This window comes from Gastrolobium bilobum, unplaced genomic scaffold, assembly GCF_033153095.1.
Source record: "Gastrolobium bilobum isolate Gb01-03AN ecotype WA unplaced genomic scaffold, APGP_CSIRO_Gbil_v1 utg8393, whole genome shotgun sequence".
NCBI classification, from domain to species: Eukaryota; Viridiplantae; Streptophyta; class Magnoliopsida; order Fabales; family Fabaceae; genus Gastrolobium; species Gastrolobium bilobum.
The window spans coordinates 97,958-115,890 of record NW_026896016.1 but is presented as its reverse complement, the minus strand read 5'-3'; the positions used below and the strand labels follow the sequence as shown (position 1 = coordinate 115,890).

The 17,933-nt window shown below is 32.4% G+C and overlaps 1 protein-coding gene across 2 annotated transcripts; it reads left to right on the top strand.

Annotated features, from left to right (window-relative positions):
- The first annotated feature begins 642 nt into the window (after positions 1-642).
- On the top strand, positions 643-16,507 carry LOC133297296 (phytyl ester synthase 2, chloroplastic-like). Of its 2 annotated transcripts, none has more exons than XM_061496407.1 (14): positions 643-1,316; positions 6,422-6,473; positions 6,652-6,707; positions 6,929-7,087; positions 8,172-8,276; positions 9,183-9,289; positions 9,615-9,736; positions 12,955-13,063; positions 13,226-13,356; positions 13,580-13,949; positions 15,354-15,467; positions 15,673-15,758; positions 15,910-16,019; positions 16,117-16,507. In XM_061496407.1, the coding sequence occupies exons 1-14, from the start codon at positions 923-925 to the stop codon at positions 16,305-16,307; spliced, it is 2,106 nt and encodes a 701-aa protein (XP_061352391.1). In that variant the 5' UTR covers positions 643-922; the 3' UTR covers positions 16,308-16,507. The 2 variants fall into 2 exon arrangements, with proteins under 2 accessions (XP_061352391.1, XP_061352390.1); XM_061496406.1 differs by having other exon boundaries at positions 13,223-13,356.
- The last annotated feature ends 1,426 nt before the right edge of the window (positions 16,508-17,933 follow it).

The window sequence follows — 17,933 nt, the reverse complement described above, 5'->3', positions numbered from 1 at the left end:
ACTCCGCCACTTATATGTAAGTCGATCACACCAGCAAATTTTTAAAAAATGTATAGATTTTTAGTATTGATTAAATTTTTAATAATTATATAATTTTGATACTGACTGAATTCTTTGTTATAAATCTTTTAACATTGACCGAATTTTTCTTGTGACTCTGTCATTATATACACACCCGACCAAAACTCAAAAAATATTCAAAAATTAATTTTTGCGTGTACAGGAACAAACCGCACACGTTACGCAACACAGACAGGGTAGACACACATACACGAATCCCGAAGACTACAACACCACCCACTCACGAAGCGCTGTCATATTTTTCCACTGTTATATTATTTATAAAAAAATAATATGTCATTTTAAATGACACACCTTACGTCCTTTCATTTTTACAACAAGGTGGAATTCACATTTTTAAAACTTTTTCTCTCCACTCTCTCACCCATGATTTATTTATTTCTGTCATAAAAAATGACAGAACTTTGTATTCTTTAAAATAATATACATTTTTTTATTTATTTATATACTTAGAAAATTAATATTATATAAGTGAGAAGAGATATTCTCAATATCAAAATTTTCTACTATCAACTTACTACCTATCTAATCACCATTGGATTAGCATTTTCTCTCTCTTCAAAAACTTTTTAACATTCTCTCTTTGATTTAATGATGATTAGATAAATAGTAAGTTAGTAGTAAAAAATTTTGATAGTGAGAATATCCTTCCTATACCCTATGCCCTATGCATATATATATTTCACTTCCAACTTCAGATTTTCATTCTGTCAATGATTCTGTCCTAATTACATTCACACAATAATCATTTCCAATTTGTCTTTATTATTATTACTATTATTGCGACTGCTTCAAACGCTTTCTAGAATCGAATCTCCCGCAGCCGCGCTACTCACCTACCATGGCCGCCGCCGGAGTGTCTCTCTTTCCCGGCACTTCCTCCCCGCTATTCCGCCGCGAGCCGCCGTCGTCGGTCGGGAAGTTGAAGTCCTGCCGGATCCCGAGCATGGCTCCGCGCTTCGCCACGTCCGTCGACCGGGTTCCGGCGACGGCAATCTCGGCGGAGAAAGAAAGTCCGGCAGCGGAGGTGAAGCAAGAGAAAGGAAGTGGTGCGGTGGAGAAAGAGAAGCGGTGGGAGGAAGAGAAGGAGGAGAAGCAGCGGAGGAGCGGTTGGAAGGATTACTTAGAGCAATCGAAGGAGTTGATTGAACCGGACGGTGGACCGCCACGGTGGTTTTCGCCGTTGGAATGCGGTTCGCGGTTGGACAATTCTCCTCTGCTACTCTTCTTACCGGGTCAGTCATTTTCTTTCTCAATTGTTTTATTTATGGGTCAGTACCACCGGTTATATTTTATATAAATTTAAAAAATTATTTTTTTCATTTTACATGTCCCAAATTTTTTTATTTATGAAAAGTATGACTGATCATATTTTGTGTAAATAATCTAAAAAAACATAAGTTTATGTTGTTTAAAATCATACTTCCTTTTCTTTTTAGTTATTTATGGGTTTAACGTTGAGGATATAAATTTATGTTTTATATACACATAAAAATATGTTTAGGCTATCAATTTATAATTTGTATTTTTTTTTTCTTTTCACATAAATTCAGATAGGCATCATATATTTTTATAGAAATAAATTTATTATATAAAAATATAATATGAAAAAATATTATACTCTTTATGTCTAATTTATTTACATATTGTGATTTATTTGTTTATTTACTTTATTATATTATTCTCTTTTAGGAGTGCTCCAATTTTATGTTTATTTTTTGGGATTTACGTTCATCATTTAACATGGCCACAAAAAGTTTCCTACCCACTCAATATTTTGTGGGACTCGTATGTTTTTTGAAAAATAATAATTACGGCACGCAAAATAAATCTCTATAACATAACACAATCATCTTTCTTACAACATAACTCTAATAAAATCCGTCACATTTTAGCATTTTTGGCTATGCCATCACGTGAATTTGTCAATCTTATTACATAGATATTCAATTTTCCGAAACTAAAGTATTTCCCTTTGTAAACCTGAATTTACCCTAGTACGGTTATTGTAATGATTAAATCTAATTCAATCAGTTGAATTAATATGTTAAACTGATTTATCATTAATTGCTTTAACTTAATATTTGTTTAACATTTCATGAATGTTTTTATATATTTCGTATTGCATATACCTTATTGTTTATGATGCTGACTACATGAGTTTAACGTTCTTGAATTGAAAGTTCTGCTGGATTAAATTTTAACGGTATTAAAATAAATTAATTTTTTGAGATTCACTCTTCACGTAAATTTGAATGGTAAAAGTATACCAATTTGGAATATCAGGATATTTTTCTTTGAATTTTTTATTTACGACAAAATTTTATGTTTTGTGTAACAGTAGAATTGGATTTTTTTTAGATGTTTTAGTACCTTCATAAATGTTTTACACTTACAAAAATTGAGTTTGAATAGCTTCATTATAAAATATTGGGGTAAAATTTGTTTTGCAAAAATTATTACATGACATTTTTTAAGTTTTTTATTTTTTAATTCTTTTAAAATATAACTTTATTTTATTCCTCTTCATTTCTCTCTTACATATATTTCTTTACTTATCATATTTTTCATCCTTTTAAATTTTAATTTATTATTATTGTTATTGAAAAATTTTATACAAATAACTATAAAAGTGAATTGATTTATAATAAACAAAAAAATACGTATACTTGATATATAAAAATATATATACTTTATTAGATATAATAATTTTTAATAGAAAAGAAATATATATATATAAAATACCTTTTAAGCATATTTGTTTATTTATTTATAAATCTTACTGTTTTTCATTTCATACTTGTCAGTACTAATAAAAAAATATTTTTATATCATTCATTTAATTTAATTAATTAATTTTTATACATTTGACTGATAAAATATAACATATTAAATAATGATATTAATATCAAGATATTTTTATGTAACTTTGAAGTTTTTAATAAAGGTTTAGTTATTTTATTAGAATAATAATTTTTCTAATCAAACAAGGAAAAAGTATTTGTCACAATTTCCTGTCATTTTAACTAAAATTATTGTATTTTAGTAGTTTTTTACCTTCTCTCATATCCACAATACTTTCTTTTTATTTGTTCTCCTAATTTTGTGGAGGAAAAGGAATATGAAAAACATCAAGTATGTATTAAAACGTTATCGTTTCATATAAAATGATACAAAATTATGTCATTTAAAATGATAAATATTTTTTCATTTTCTAATGAAATAATTATAAAATAATAAAGTCTACGTAATATATATATATATATATATATATATATATATATATATATATATATTCTAGGTAATAGAAGTTCGTTAAATTAACAATGGTGGATGCTTAAGTTTCTAATGGTAACATTGAGTTTCAAATTTACAACCTCATATAAATTACTCAAATCCCTCGCCACTAAATTAATGCTACATTTATATGTTTTTACTTAAAATTATAGATAAGTCAAATGGATTGTAAAATAAAATTATATTGATTAAACTTAAAAAAAAAATTACATAGTAAAATTATTATAAAATTATAAGAATTTGGATTCAATAATCATCTTTAAATCATAATAAATTTTTGTCGAATTTTATCAAATTTTTACTATGGAGCATTACTTTTGAAAAAATAGATATCATAATAAAGCTCCGATAAGCTTAACAGCAAATTATACTCATTTAGTGGGTACAAAACCTATCACTATACTAGATTCCCAATGTTTGCAAACAAAACATATAAAAAAGCTTTAAATTTATATAGTAATATGATGCTTATTAATTATAAATATGGTACTTTTAGTAAAAAAAAGTTATGATGCATTTTTGTAGCATTTTTATTTTTTTGTTACAGACATCAAGCTACTTGTGTGGTTATAGGTAGATAAATATTCTATACACAATAAAGAAAACCCAACATTTAAAATCATTAGATCGCACATGAATTTATATAAGAAAAAAATTTTAATATGAGAGACACAAATAAAAAAGTAAAAACACACACACAGATATAGATATTACTTACCTAAATTTGTACGAATAATTAATTGCTAGGATCTTTACACATTTTTTCTGTTTAAGATAAGAACTATAGAGTAGGTTAAAAAATATTTTATTAATTATACTTTTTTATTTTTATATTAAATTAAATTTTTAAAGTAGCAGTTTAAATATTGTTTTAGTTATAAATAAAATTTATTTTAAATTGTTTCAGGTCAAAGTATAATTTATTAATTATTACAATAGAAAAAGCGGCACTGGGCTAGTAGCACATAGATGTTAAACTAGTTTAAGCTTAAAAGCCACTTTCTATTAAAATGAATTTCTAAGATGGCGTACTGAATACAGAGAAGCTAAAACACCAAAATTATCCAGCATTAGTAATATTCATTTTCAGCTGGAGTGGCGGCTATTCCATTTGTTCATATACGGTCAGGGGCTGATTGGTAGGAGTATTTGATATGAAATGATAGGAAGTGGAGTGGAGAATATTTATTTATCATGTTTGGTATGAGTATTGTGAATAAAATGCCACCGAATTTTTTTATCCGGTATTTTTTTTTTGAACTACACAGGCAAATTTTTGTCCCACTTAATCTTTGGTATTTATTTTTTCCTTGATCTTGGATTCTCAAAAAGTACATTTGATTCACTTTTTTCCAAAAAAAGCAACATTTGATGATGGCATATTCAAAAAATTAAGGGTATTTTGATAATTTCATTCACATTCTCATCAATATTTTACCATCAACTAAACATAGCATCAGTAAAATTAACCCAACTTTTCTTGCAAAATTTTGGCCAACCAAACACTTTTTTGTAACTTACTCTGGATAAAAAAATTCCTACCAAATCTCTAACAATATTTTTTTCTCGGTTAAAAAAAATATATCTCGTAGCTGCCTGGTCAATGTAATGTGAGTGCGACTTCAAAATGGGACAATTTTTTATTTTATTTTTACCTTCTTCCCATAATTTAGTGACTTTTTTGTCTAAAAAAAGTAGCATCATGTCTAACTTTCGTTTAAGCCCAAACCCCCTATTGGAGCACGAAGAAGTAAAAGGAAATAGTATGAAAAAATAAAATCAAAATCAAAAGCATTCGTAGAAATCAAACCATTCTTGCTACGTGCCACTATCTCCTCCTGCCAATTAAATTGTTAACGGGTACATGGCATTAGGTCTTTTTGCAATCTCCTGCCAATACATTTTTATTCTTGACACTCATTTTCAATTTGGTTTTTGTATTAAAAAATTTAACTTAGTCTTTATATTTACAGTCATTTTCAATGTCAGCCGTCACCAACAGTTCCTGTTATAACGCATGAGATTGACATGGAATTATTGTCATGTATAAGGGCCAAATTAAAAATGACTGTAAGGTTCCTATACATGACACATTCTTAATTTGCTCCCTACAGTTTACTGTATTATTAACTCCAAATAGCTTACCAAAAAAAAAACTCCAAATAATAGCAAGAAATGTAAGAACCAAAAATTGAAAATTATTATAGGTGTAAAGAACCAATTCAACCCAAAAGCTTAAACTGTTTGATGAGGTTATATTAATGGTTTTATATATCTCAACACGCACCCTCACACAAGAGCCCACTGAGCTTGAAGGGTGGACAATACACAGGCCTACCTAACAAAGAAATTCCACTTGAAAGAAAGTGGGGGGCGGCGAGGATCGAACACGAGACACGAAGCTATAATACCATGTAAAGAACCAATTCATCCCAAAAGTTTAAACTGGTGGGTGAGGGCTTTTTAATGATTTTATATATCTCACGCCTCCTCACACGAGAGCCCACTGGGCATGAAGAGTGGACAATGCACAGGTCCACCTACCTATGCGAAGAAAGAAAATTGGGGGCGGTGAGGTTCAAATTCGGTACACCGAGGCTCTGATACCATGCAATTCAACCCAAAACTTAAGTTGTTGGGTGAGACTATATTAATGATTTTATATATCTCAACAATATGCATATGGATCAAATTAAAAACAGATGTCATGTATAGAGACAAAAATATATTTTAGCCTTATTAGTATTATTGTAAAGTATGTAAATTTTATAATTTTTTTAGTTTTGAAATACTGTTTGAAATCCCAGTTAAACGTTATGAAAGAAAAATGGCTTTAGCCCAAAATAAATGTTGAAAAAGTTGTCCAAGTCTTTATATATGTATTTTTGGCTCCTTAGTTAAGCTCCAGTCGAAATATCTTGTCATGTTAATTATCTCTGAAGATTAAAAAAAAATTGAGTATCTATTCTTTGTGTCCTTGTACCAAGCAACAAGGTTACACATAAATTTATTTGTATAAATTACTTGCATTATAATTTTACAGGGATTGATGGCGTGGGTCTTGGACTTATTTTACATCATCAGAAACTGGGAAGGTTTGTGTGCATATAATGATAAGGCCTAAGTGCACTCACAAATTGTCATTTTAGAAATCCACCTTTTAGTTGATAAGATGAATTTGAAGCCAATGGGTTTCTTCTAGCTAGTTTTTACTCTTATATTGTCAACTGATATGTAAGAAATACTCTTTTTGTTCTTTTTTCTTGAATGAAGGATTTTTGATATATGGTGCTTGCATATTCCAGTTGCTGATCGAACACCATTTATAGGTCATTCTCTTTCCCAGTACCTCATCATACTATTTTGTGCTTACATTGAACTACTAACCGTTAGTTTCTGTTGTTTTTGCTCTATAAATGGTTAAGAGCATGTTTATTGTGTTGAAAATGGGATCACATGTTTCCCTTCCTTATATTTTCATAAAAATGATGTTGTCTTTGAGTGGTGTACTCCAGCATAATTTATTGTTCTGTATATTTCTATGTTGCAGACCTTCTGAAAATAGTTGAGAGAACAGTTAGGTCAGAAAATCAACGATCACCAAATAGACCCATATATCTTGTTGGAGAATCTTTAGGAGGATGCCTTGCGCTGGCCGTTGCAGCCCGTAACCCTGATATTGATCTTGTACTAATTTTGGCAAACCCAGGTAACTGTTAGTATTGTAGACAAGATTTAAACTCTTTGATTTTATTGTTCAGAAATAGTTAAATTAAGACAATTTAAACATGACTGAAAATGAGTTGAACTTCAGAAAATCTCCAGTAGCCATGATGAATTACTAATTCACTGCTGAATGTATATGCTGATCTTCAAAATTTGGCAATTACTGTTCTGGTAAAGGAGAGCTCCGAGTCTTAGAGTTGTTCACATGTGATGTGAGTGAGTGAATGCAAGACAATGTTGAAGAAAAGAGTCACACATTGAGTAGAAATTAAAATAATGTATATATTTGGCTTAGCCTTGATTTGGAGATTAGGTTTTGGATCATGTTGGTTCTTACCCAGGGCTATCATCTTTCTCATGTTTACCAACAATGAAGAATAGGTTTTAGATTACAGATATGTGATACGAAACAGACAAGAACAAAAAGGAATTGAGAACAAGAGATAGAAAATTATGTATTAATTGTGGCTGATTCAAATGAATACAACATGTTTCAATACAACTCAAACAGAGAAGGAAAATTACACAGAAAAAGAAAATATGCAGAAACCAAGAAAAATGTCTCAGAGCAATTGGAGAGGCCTTGATCTCTCCCAAGTCCAAACTTAGTTCCAGCCTATATTTCATTCGCCCCCATTTCTCTATTTATTCCAATTTTATGCAGGAGGTTGTTGTTCCACGTTGCTAACAAAGTTCTCCTTCACACCTTGCATAATATTCTTTTCTAACAACCTTGCTGGCTTAGCATTATAGAATGACCCTCTGCACCTTTTCCTATAGTACACCTTATTGCTGGTGTCCTATCAATATGTTAATGGCTAGTCTTATAATTAATGAAACCAAGCTTTTGCCTTGAAACTCATCTTAGTTGTTCCTTATGAATATGGTGGGGGTTAGTGTTTTCAAAATGATGTCATTCATTGGCAATGGTGTGTTGAACATGTGTTCCTTAGCTTGAGCTTTGAGTGAAAGTTCCTATGCAATATTCAAGTTGATTTGCTGTAACAGCACATCAGTTAAAGACGTTCAAAGTACCTGATATTCACCTTCACCACCCAATTTGGCAGCTACTTCGTTCAGCAGGTCACAGTTGCAACTTCTTACACCATTATTGGAAGCTTTACCTGGCCCACTCCCTCGTGGCCTGCCTATCATTCTCAGTTTGACAGCAGGTTTGTTTATCTTGATCTGCAAGGTTATGCTTTTTTTTTTTTTTATTAACTATTTTCTCAAGATTCATGTCAGATGTGTTTGGATCTAACTTCCATCTTAAGAGCTTTTTATATCTTGAATTACTTTTGCATCATTATGCAAGCCAAAAAAAATTGCAAATATAAAAAAAAAGTATTAGATCCTTTATTTAATACTGAAAAATGGTAATCGATTTAGAAAAGGGAGTACTCTTGAAACACACAGCCTGATGCTGGGGACTTGAGGAAAGGCTCCAATTGTTAGGTTGTTTGTATTACCAGACAGTTGTCTCAGTAGTGAGTAACTTTAGCTTAGACAATTGTAGGTTTCTGGTTGTTTTCAATGCTTCAAATTATAGGCATGATTCCTTTCTTATAATCTTTACTTCTCTTTGAATCCGTTAATGAGAAAAGTTAATGGATTTTATGTCTTACATATCATTAATATCATTTCCATGCATATCTGCTTTCATGGCATTTATGCTGCATGGTTAAGTCTTGTGAGATTGTTGTGGATCTAATATTCTTTCTTTACCACATAAATGTTTCATGCCTTTATGTTCCCACTTTTGTTGCTTCTGCTAATTTTTAATTGAAGATTCATGAATCATAGTTTTTTAGTGAATTAAATCGGCATGTACTTAACTTCAATGTCATTCGGGAGTTATGTTAAATTTTTTACTTCAATATCCTTAAGCACTTTATACACTGACTTTAACTAGCTTGGGACAAAGGTGTTATTGATATTGGTGTTGATCCTTAAGCACCGTATAATTTTTAGGTAAAGATCATTTATCATAGATCAAGCACCTATATTCTGTCTTTATCATTTACCAAAGAAATGGTGCCTCTCTCCATTTATGCCTTCAACTTTTTTTGCAACATTAGGTGACCCTCTGAGGATGGTGTTGGATAATGTGGTGAAAGGACTTCCTCTACAAAATACAGCTAGAGAGCTAATGGAGGATTTTACTACTTTCTCATCATCTCTGCCTGTAAGGTTCAATTATTGTTTTTGTTCAAAAAATAAAGACATTCCTATTGGAACAGCAGTGTTTGACTTTTTCTTTATGCTTTGAATATGTGAAGCATTTTGTATTTGTATTGATGACATTGTTTGAGGCATATTCCAGAAGAAATCTAAATCGGAAATTGGATTGCTTATTTTCTTCTTTCTTGTAACGAAAACTTGGTAAAAGTGGAATATGCTGGACTTTTGAAGAAAATGGATGGGCATAACTGTGTTTTCTTTACCTAGGCTTGTTGGTGCTCAAATTGACATTTCCCTTCATTTACTTTCTATTTTGATTGAGTTCCCAGGTTCTTGCTGATATATTACCAAAAGAAACACTTCTCTGGAAACTAAAGATGCTTAAGTCAGCTTCTGCCTATGCCCATTCACGCCTTTATGCTATCAAAGCTCAGACTTTGATACTTTGCAGGTTCATGCTCTTCAATATTGCAATCTTTTATATCATAACATGGAATCATATGTACTTTGATATGTTGAGATATATAGTCCCACATTGGTTGTATGTGCAACTAATGTGGAGTTTATAAGGCCTTGGGCACTCTCACCCTTTGAGCTAGCTTTTATTTTAATTCCACTTTAAAGTGGGGAGCGGTGACCTTATAGTTACTCAAGCTCTGATACCATGTAAAGAACCTTGAGATACACCACCCCAAAAGCTAGCTCAAAGGGTGGGAGTGCCCAAGGCCTTATAAACTCCACATTAGTTGCACATACAACCAATGTGGGACTATATATCTCAACATGATAAATTTTAGTTTCCTGCACATTTAGCAGAAATGCTATTATAAAAAGAAAAGAAGAGAAAAGAAAGAGTGCTAACAACCAATTTCTTGAAAAGTTTTTACCTCTAAACCATTATCTTCATGATGGAAACAACTAGATCAACTAGCTTTTGTGAAACTGCTAAACTTCTAGTTAATCTTCAATGTGGGGAATCTGTTAACTGAAGAATTTAAAGACCTATAAACCAGTTACTGGTAAATTGCTATGGGTTAATCTGGCCAAGAAATACAATCTTAAATGTTAGAAGAAATTGATTGTCAGATATCAAAATGATCTTTTATATATGAAAACAAGACTACATTATAATGAACCTAGTAGGATTTTCCATTCTCGACTGTCAAGAAATCAATTCAACCCAAAGTTTAAGTTGTTAGGTGAAGGCAGATGACTAATTTTATATTTTATATTATATTCATTGGATTTGAAGGGTGACTAATGTTGCCTTGCTAACAGTTATGCAAGTGTGCGCGCAAGTATACGCGACAACAAGTAATATAGGGCTTTTATGGTTCCCAGTTATCGTTCCCACAAAGATCTTTGGCGATTTAGACTTGGAATAAATTTGTAATTGCTAATCAGAACCAACAATAAAATAAAATCAAATTAAGTGCTACTGCTATTCTAACTCAAGTGTACTGAAAATATTTTTCTTTTTGTGAAGATTTTCTTTTTAAAATAGTGATTTTAGTTGTTGAAAGAATCTTTAACTACTGACTGGAAAATTAATTAACTAAAAGACTTGTAAATTTTTTTATAATTTTCTCTTAAGTTTTAAAACAGAAAATTAAATTCTGAATTGAGCAAAAATACCAAGTGACAAAAATTGATTTTAAAAACAGAGTTTGGAAGCAAGTTGGGTATCAATTTCCCCTTCCCTCATTTGCCATTAGGTTGCTTTGACAGAAAATAGATGTTGCTTCCAGCGTAACGAAAATACTAAAATAACCATTGTTTCCCAACAACAGTTTTCTTCCAATAACAACAGATGACATATCCCTATGTCACTGTTATCACAAGACCTTGAAGTACCATTTCCTTAAGTTACATGGGGGTGACTTCATCCCTGATGCCATACCCATTGAGAGAGATCTCTCTCAACTTTTCATGTGCTTACAGTGGGGTCTAATGTGGATTATTTCCCAATAATTCCACACCACTAGGAGTAGCCTATGTGTGGCCATCACATAATAAACTCAGCATAACAAACACACAGTAAACAAACTGGAAATCAACTCTTTAAACTTTAAAACATCAACTAATAACAAATGAGTTCCAGGTACTCTTTCAACCCAACTCTAAGAAATTTAGCTCATCACCAAGGGTTGATGAACATACAAACAGCAAGGGTCCATAACAAGACAGAAAATAAAAACGTACAACTAGGAAAATTAAACGGCAGAAGCTATCTTCAGCAAGATAGCTCTGAAACAGTGCTTACAAAATTACTAAATTCAAAAACCCTAAAAACAGAACAGTAAAATAAAAATATCCAAAGAGAAAGAAAACTCAGAGAGGAAGAAGGAGAGCCTACGGTGCTTTTTCCCTTCCTTTTATAACTGATCTTCCTTCATGCAAAGCAGGTCACACATCAACCCGTACGTATGCTCCACGCTCCTCTCGATCGTGCGTCTCCTTTGCACGAGTAGCGAACGCACTCCAAAGGAATCTCCAGCCAGCACTACTAACAAGCTCCAGCTCACCAAATCGATTGAGGGACGTGTTTGGATTTTTCTGTATCGCACAAAAATTCGGTTAGGGTTGGTGTTTTGGTTGGTTTAATCACAACATGAACCGTGAGTGAGGCTAAGGTTTGGTGGTTTCGACCGAAATCCAAGGACGGTCTGGAGTGGTGAAAGGATTCAGATGGATCGGTTGAGATGAGGGTCTGGATGGAGGTGGTTTCAGGGGCTAGGGTTTGCAAGTATCGGTTTTTCTGATTTTTGTTTTCACGTTTATGAGTCACTCTTTTTCCACCTCTTTTCTTTCTTTCTTTTCTGATTTGGGCTTCTCCCATTTTGCTTTGTCTCCTCTGGCCCATTTCTTTCTCTTTTCCTTTGCTTCTTCTTTTCTTCAAGTTGGGCTTCTGATCAGCAAGGTAAAAAACTCCAGCCCAAGCTTTTTCTTTCTTTGCTTTGCTTGTGGAAATAACAATTGGGCCTGAAAAATACAACTATCAGCCCATTAGCAATTAAAATCAGAATCATTCATTTTTTATGCAATTTGGGGTTTATATTACACACAAGATATCCTTTTCATTTCCATTTTAACATCAAACCATATGTTCTAAGTCACAAATCATGGACTTATCAACTAATGTATAGGTCCACTTATTTGTGCTAAAAAATTTCATAATATTCATTAGAAGAATGAGGGTCAGCAAGGATCGAACTCTGGACCTAGTCACAGAGACTCTTATACCATATCAAGCAACCAATTCAATTCAAAAGTTTAAACTGGTAGTTAAAGGCAGATGAATGGTTTATATTTTATAGTATATTTCTAACACTTACTGCAATTCCTTTTATCTAATTTCTGCATTAACCTTGTTGGAAATATCAAATAGGGTGATAATACTGTGAGGGATGAAGTCCTACATTGTTAAATTATTGTTATGTAATTGTTATAGCCAACCTATATAATGCCTCTGTCCTCATGTTCAGACACATGAATTTCATCATGTCTCTCGTTCCTTCATTATTCAACAAACTCAAATTGAATAATGAATCCCTGTTGAGGATAATAAATTAATCCCACCTAATATCACATATACACAGAACATTTCCCTTTTCAAGTGTACGATTCTTTCTGGATAGTGAAACTGAGTTTAATCATTTGTCCTTTTAGTGGAAACGATCAGTTACTACCTAATCAACAGGAAGGTGAAAGACTACTTCAGTTACTGCCTAAATGTGAGCTTCGTAAATTTGATGGCCGTGGTCATTTCCTACTCCTGGTACAATTTTCTCCATTTCTACTTTTCTGCATACATGCTTGTCTTTGTGTTTGCATTCAGGCATGCATCATGGGTCTATTCATCTGATTAGAGAAAAAAATTTAAATATCAGTTGGAAGTCTTAGCATACCCTAATCTGGTACATTTGTTCACTATTAGCAGGAAGGAAGCATTGATCTGGTGACAATTATCAAAAGCACTTCTTACTACCGCCGGGGAAAGTATCATGACTATGCATCAGATTTTATCCTGCCAACACCTGATGAAGCCAAAAAAGTAATAGAATCATACAGGTACAAATAACAGGATAAATATGACATATAAGCCATCAATACAAATAACAAAAGAATTCGTAGTATATAAACGTAGGAGACCGCAAGGAGGGCTCATCCTACAAGTTGATGTCTTGCTGACTACATATATCTGTCAATTTATCTTTGTTCATTCTAGTTAATTAAATTGTAGTATAATCAAACTAATTATAACATTGCCACCTTTCACTTATTATGCTTCCAGTTTGATTAACGTTGTCACAAGTCCTGTAATGTTCTCGACTTTGGAGGATGGAACGATTGTAAAGGGCCTTGCTGGAATTCCGTCAGAGGGGCCTGTTTTGTTTGTTGGGTACCACATGCTGCTGGGGTTGGAATTAGTTCCCTTGGTTACTCGAATTTATATGGAAAGAAATATCCTTGTTCGAGGGATGGCACATCCAATGATGTTTATGAGAAGAAAAAATGGAAAACTGCCAGATATATCTTCTTATGACACATTCAGACTTATGGGTGCTGTTCCTGTAGCAGCAACTAACCTCTTTAAGCTTTTCTCTTCCAAGTCTCATGTCCTATTATATCCTGGAGGGATGCGCGAGGCCCTTCATAGAAAGGTAACTCCCTTTAAGTAAACTCTTTTAATTACCAGTGAGTTTCATCTATCACATGGCATCATGGATTTGCTCATTTGACCTTTTAATTACCAGTGAGTTTCATCTATCACATGGCATCATGGATTTGCTCATTTGACCCCTTCTAAGGTCTATGACTTGTATATACCGTCTTGGACCAAAACGTAGACAGCTCAGCTGGGTTAGAAATTTTGGAAAGAGCATGTGAATCTAATATGAATTGAATGAGTTATCACTATTCTGTATTTTAAATTTCACTGAAGGGAAAAAAGAGAAAAAAGAAGTTGAATGAAGTGTTATAGGTCATAGATGTGCTGGAGAACAAGATAATTACTTTACCGTATAACCGTAAAATTACTCGAATTAGTTGACTGAGAAGGTATTTAGTACATTGGAATTGAAATTTTATATCAAATACTTGCCTTCAATATTACAATGTAAGTTCATTCACCATCTTGTCTACTATCTGGTCCATCTGGTTGTGACAAATGAAGAGGTTTGTTGTAAATATAACAGGAAGAATGATCTAATTATTTTAGATTGGTTATCTGTTATTATTAAGATAGATTTGTTTCCTATTTGTTTCCTTAGATTTAGCTCTATTTTAGGTAAATAATTATTGATATAGGTCTGTATAATGTAAATAAATTCTATACGTTGATCATCAGAAAATAATATTCAGAATATCTACCAAGTTCTTAAGTAGGTCTGAGGTGGAACACAGTGCATACATATAAAACACCGGGGTATCTTGCTGGTTTTAAAAAAATAAGGCCTTAATTACTCAACATAAAAAAAAAAAGCAAATTATTGACATCGTTGAGATATATAAAATCATTAAAAAAGCCCTCACCCACCAGCTTAAACTTTTGGGTTGAAGTGGTTCTTTACATGGTATTAGAGCCTCGTGTCTCGGGTTCGAACCTCACCGTCCCCCACTTTCTTTGTAGTGGAATTTCTTTCTTCGCACAGGTAGGTGGGCTTGTGCATTGTCCACTCTTTAAGCTCAGTGGACTCTTGTGTGAGGGAGTGTGTTGAGATATATAAAACCATTAAAAAAGCCCTCACCCACCAGCTTAAGCTTTTGGGTTGAAGTGGTTCTTTACATGGTATCAGAGCCTCGTGTCTCGAGTTCGAACCTCACCGTCCCCCACTTTCTTTGCAGTGGAATTTCTTTCTTCGCACAGGGCGTGTTGAGATATATAAAATCAGCTTAAACTTTTGGATTGAAGTGGTTCTTTACAGACATATTGAATCACTTTCACATTTAATGTGGGAATTTTTATGCTTGGTTATTTTTGAGGAATACTGTATCTGTGTCTCTGTATTTATGCTCTAAAATATATGAGGCTCGTATAAAATCTCCAACATTTTAATAATTCTCAGGGTGAAGAATACAAGTTATTCTGGCCTGAACAATCTGAGTTTGTCAGGATGGCAGCCAGATTTGGAGCCAAAATTGTACCTTTTGCCGCTGTTGGAGAAGATGATCTTGGTCAAGTAAGTTTTGATCTTTTACCGAGCCAATCCTTTTCCTTTACAACGTTATTCTGGCTTGAAAATGCATGTCTTGAAGGCTTTTCCTTTACAATGTTATTCTTAATGCATAATATGTCTATCTATGAATTTCATTTTCCCATGATCTGTGGATGCCTTGAACCCGGATTTAATACCGAAACTTATCATACTACATTTGTGTTTTCAGGTAGTTATTGATTATGATGACTTGGTGAAGATTCCTTACTTTAGGTCTGAAATAGAAAGCCTCACAAAAGAGTCTATGCAGTTGAGGTATCTGAATTTGTTTTTAGTTGATTCATACCAAATTATGAAACATAAGGTTTTATTTATACATCTATATTGTCCTTCCTTTTCATCTTCTATTTACGCTATATATACATATGCATTATTGTATATCCCTTATATATATTGTGAAATCTAGGACTGATACTGGTGGTGAGGTGGCAAATCAACAAGTGTATATGCCGGGAATTTTGCCTAAAGTTCCTGGCCGGTTCTACTATTATTTTGGAAAACCATTTGAAACGGAAGGTATGCACAATGCATATTTCACAGCTCAGAATGTCCGTGAAATGTGGTGGTAAAAGTTATTTAGCCAACTTAAATTTATTGAGATATTGTTTGACAGGAAGGAAACAGGAACTGAGAGACAGGGAGAAATCTCAAGAACTGTATTTACAAGTGAAATCTGAGGTAGAGAGATGTATTGCATATTTAAAGGAGAAAAGAGAAAGTGACCCCTATAGAAGTATAGTATCTCGGCTATTATACCAGGCTACACATGGTTCTGCGTCTGAAGTTCCAACATTTGAAATTTGATTGTTCTGAACAATAATTGGTAATTTTCTAATTGATTCAGTGAGCCTATGTATTCCCTAGGTTAGAGGCAAATATATGTAGTTTGTCAATAGTTTCAGGCATTGTTTTCTGGCCAGAAGGCATGATTTCTCAGAGTTGTAACATTGTGCAATTATTCCAACTTGAAATCAATAAGCTGCAAATGCAAATAATAAATGATTGGGGAAGGAACGCAACTACTCTTGTTTTATCTAAATTTGTCATTTGTGATTCTTGGATAATGGTATCTTGAAGCATGTAGTCATGTAGAGTGGCTGGGAGGTATCTTTCCTTACTATAATGAAACTACAACATTGATCCCAACTCAGATAAAATTCTAGGGGTGGGTGTATCATCTTCCACTCGGCGCAACTGAAAATTTCAAAAAACTTGGCATATAACATCTGCTATTAAAAATATTTGTGAAAACAGTTATGGAGGCATAATATTTTCTTGTATACTTTCATATTGAGTCTATGAAAATGTCAGTTGTACATTTAAAATAGAAAAAAAAAAAAAAAAAAAAAAACTTGAGATGAAAAAGTTTCTCAGAACGATGTGACATACTTGTTGGTTTTTGGATGGATGGTTCCTATCCTATTATTTATTCCATCTAACAACTCTTAAATTCTGTTACAGTTCTTTGTTATTAATTCTGGCTATATATGCATTACCTGTATAAATATTGACAAATAAATTGGTGCCAAATTCACATGCTTACCAGTCTTGGGATAAAGAATACAATGTTCGTCTACTAAAAAAAAAAAAAAAGAGAAAGAATACAATATTTGCATATGACATATTAAAACTTTTAAGATATTAGTTAGTATAAATACTAAGACTGGTAACTTACTTAGGTTTTGTTCAAGCGGTATAAGTGTGTAACATTTGTACAAAGATCATAACTTCAATATTTACTTTATAGATTTAGAAAATAAAAAATAAAAAGTTAAAAAGGTGAAGTTTGAGCTCGAACTGATTAGAAAACACCAAGCTAAAGCCTATTTCCTTTGATAGACCTAGCTGATACACTTGAGGGATGATTGACCATATATATAGATATATATACTAGGGCCATTTTTTAATATAAAATGTTGTGTAACATTTGTACAAAGATCATAACTTCAATATTTACTTTATAGATTTAGAAAATAAAAAGAAAAAAGGTGATGTTTGAGCTCGAACTGATTAGAAAACACCAAGCTAAAGCCTATTTCCTTTGATAGACCTAGCTGATACACTTGAGGGATGATTGACTATAAATATAGATATATATACTAGGTCCATTTTTCAATGTAAAATGTTTGATAAATTGTGAAATTTTAAAAAATTGATTCTTATTAAAGAAAAAAAAATATTTGAGGTAATGAAATTGGTTGTTAAAAAGTTTTCTCCTTTTCACTTTGCTTTCTCTCTCATACAATTAGGGGATGTAAATAGGATAGGTCAGGCTATGCTTTGACTTAAATAGGCTAGGCCTGTATAAAAAATATTGAGTCTGGCGTGACCTGTTAGCCCGTATAGATTTCAAATTACAAGTCTGGTCTGGCCTATATTTAAAAAATAAAAGTCTTAGCCTAGACCTGTTAGCATGTTTAAGACTGTTAA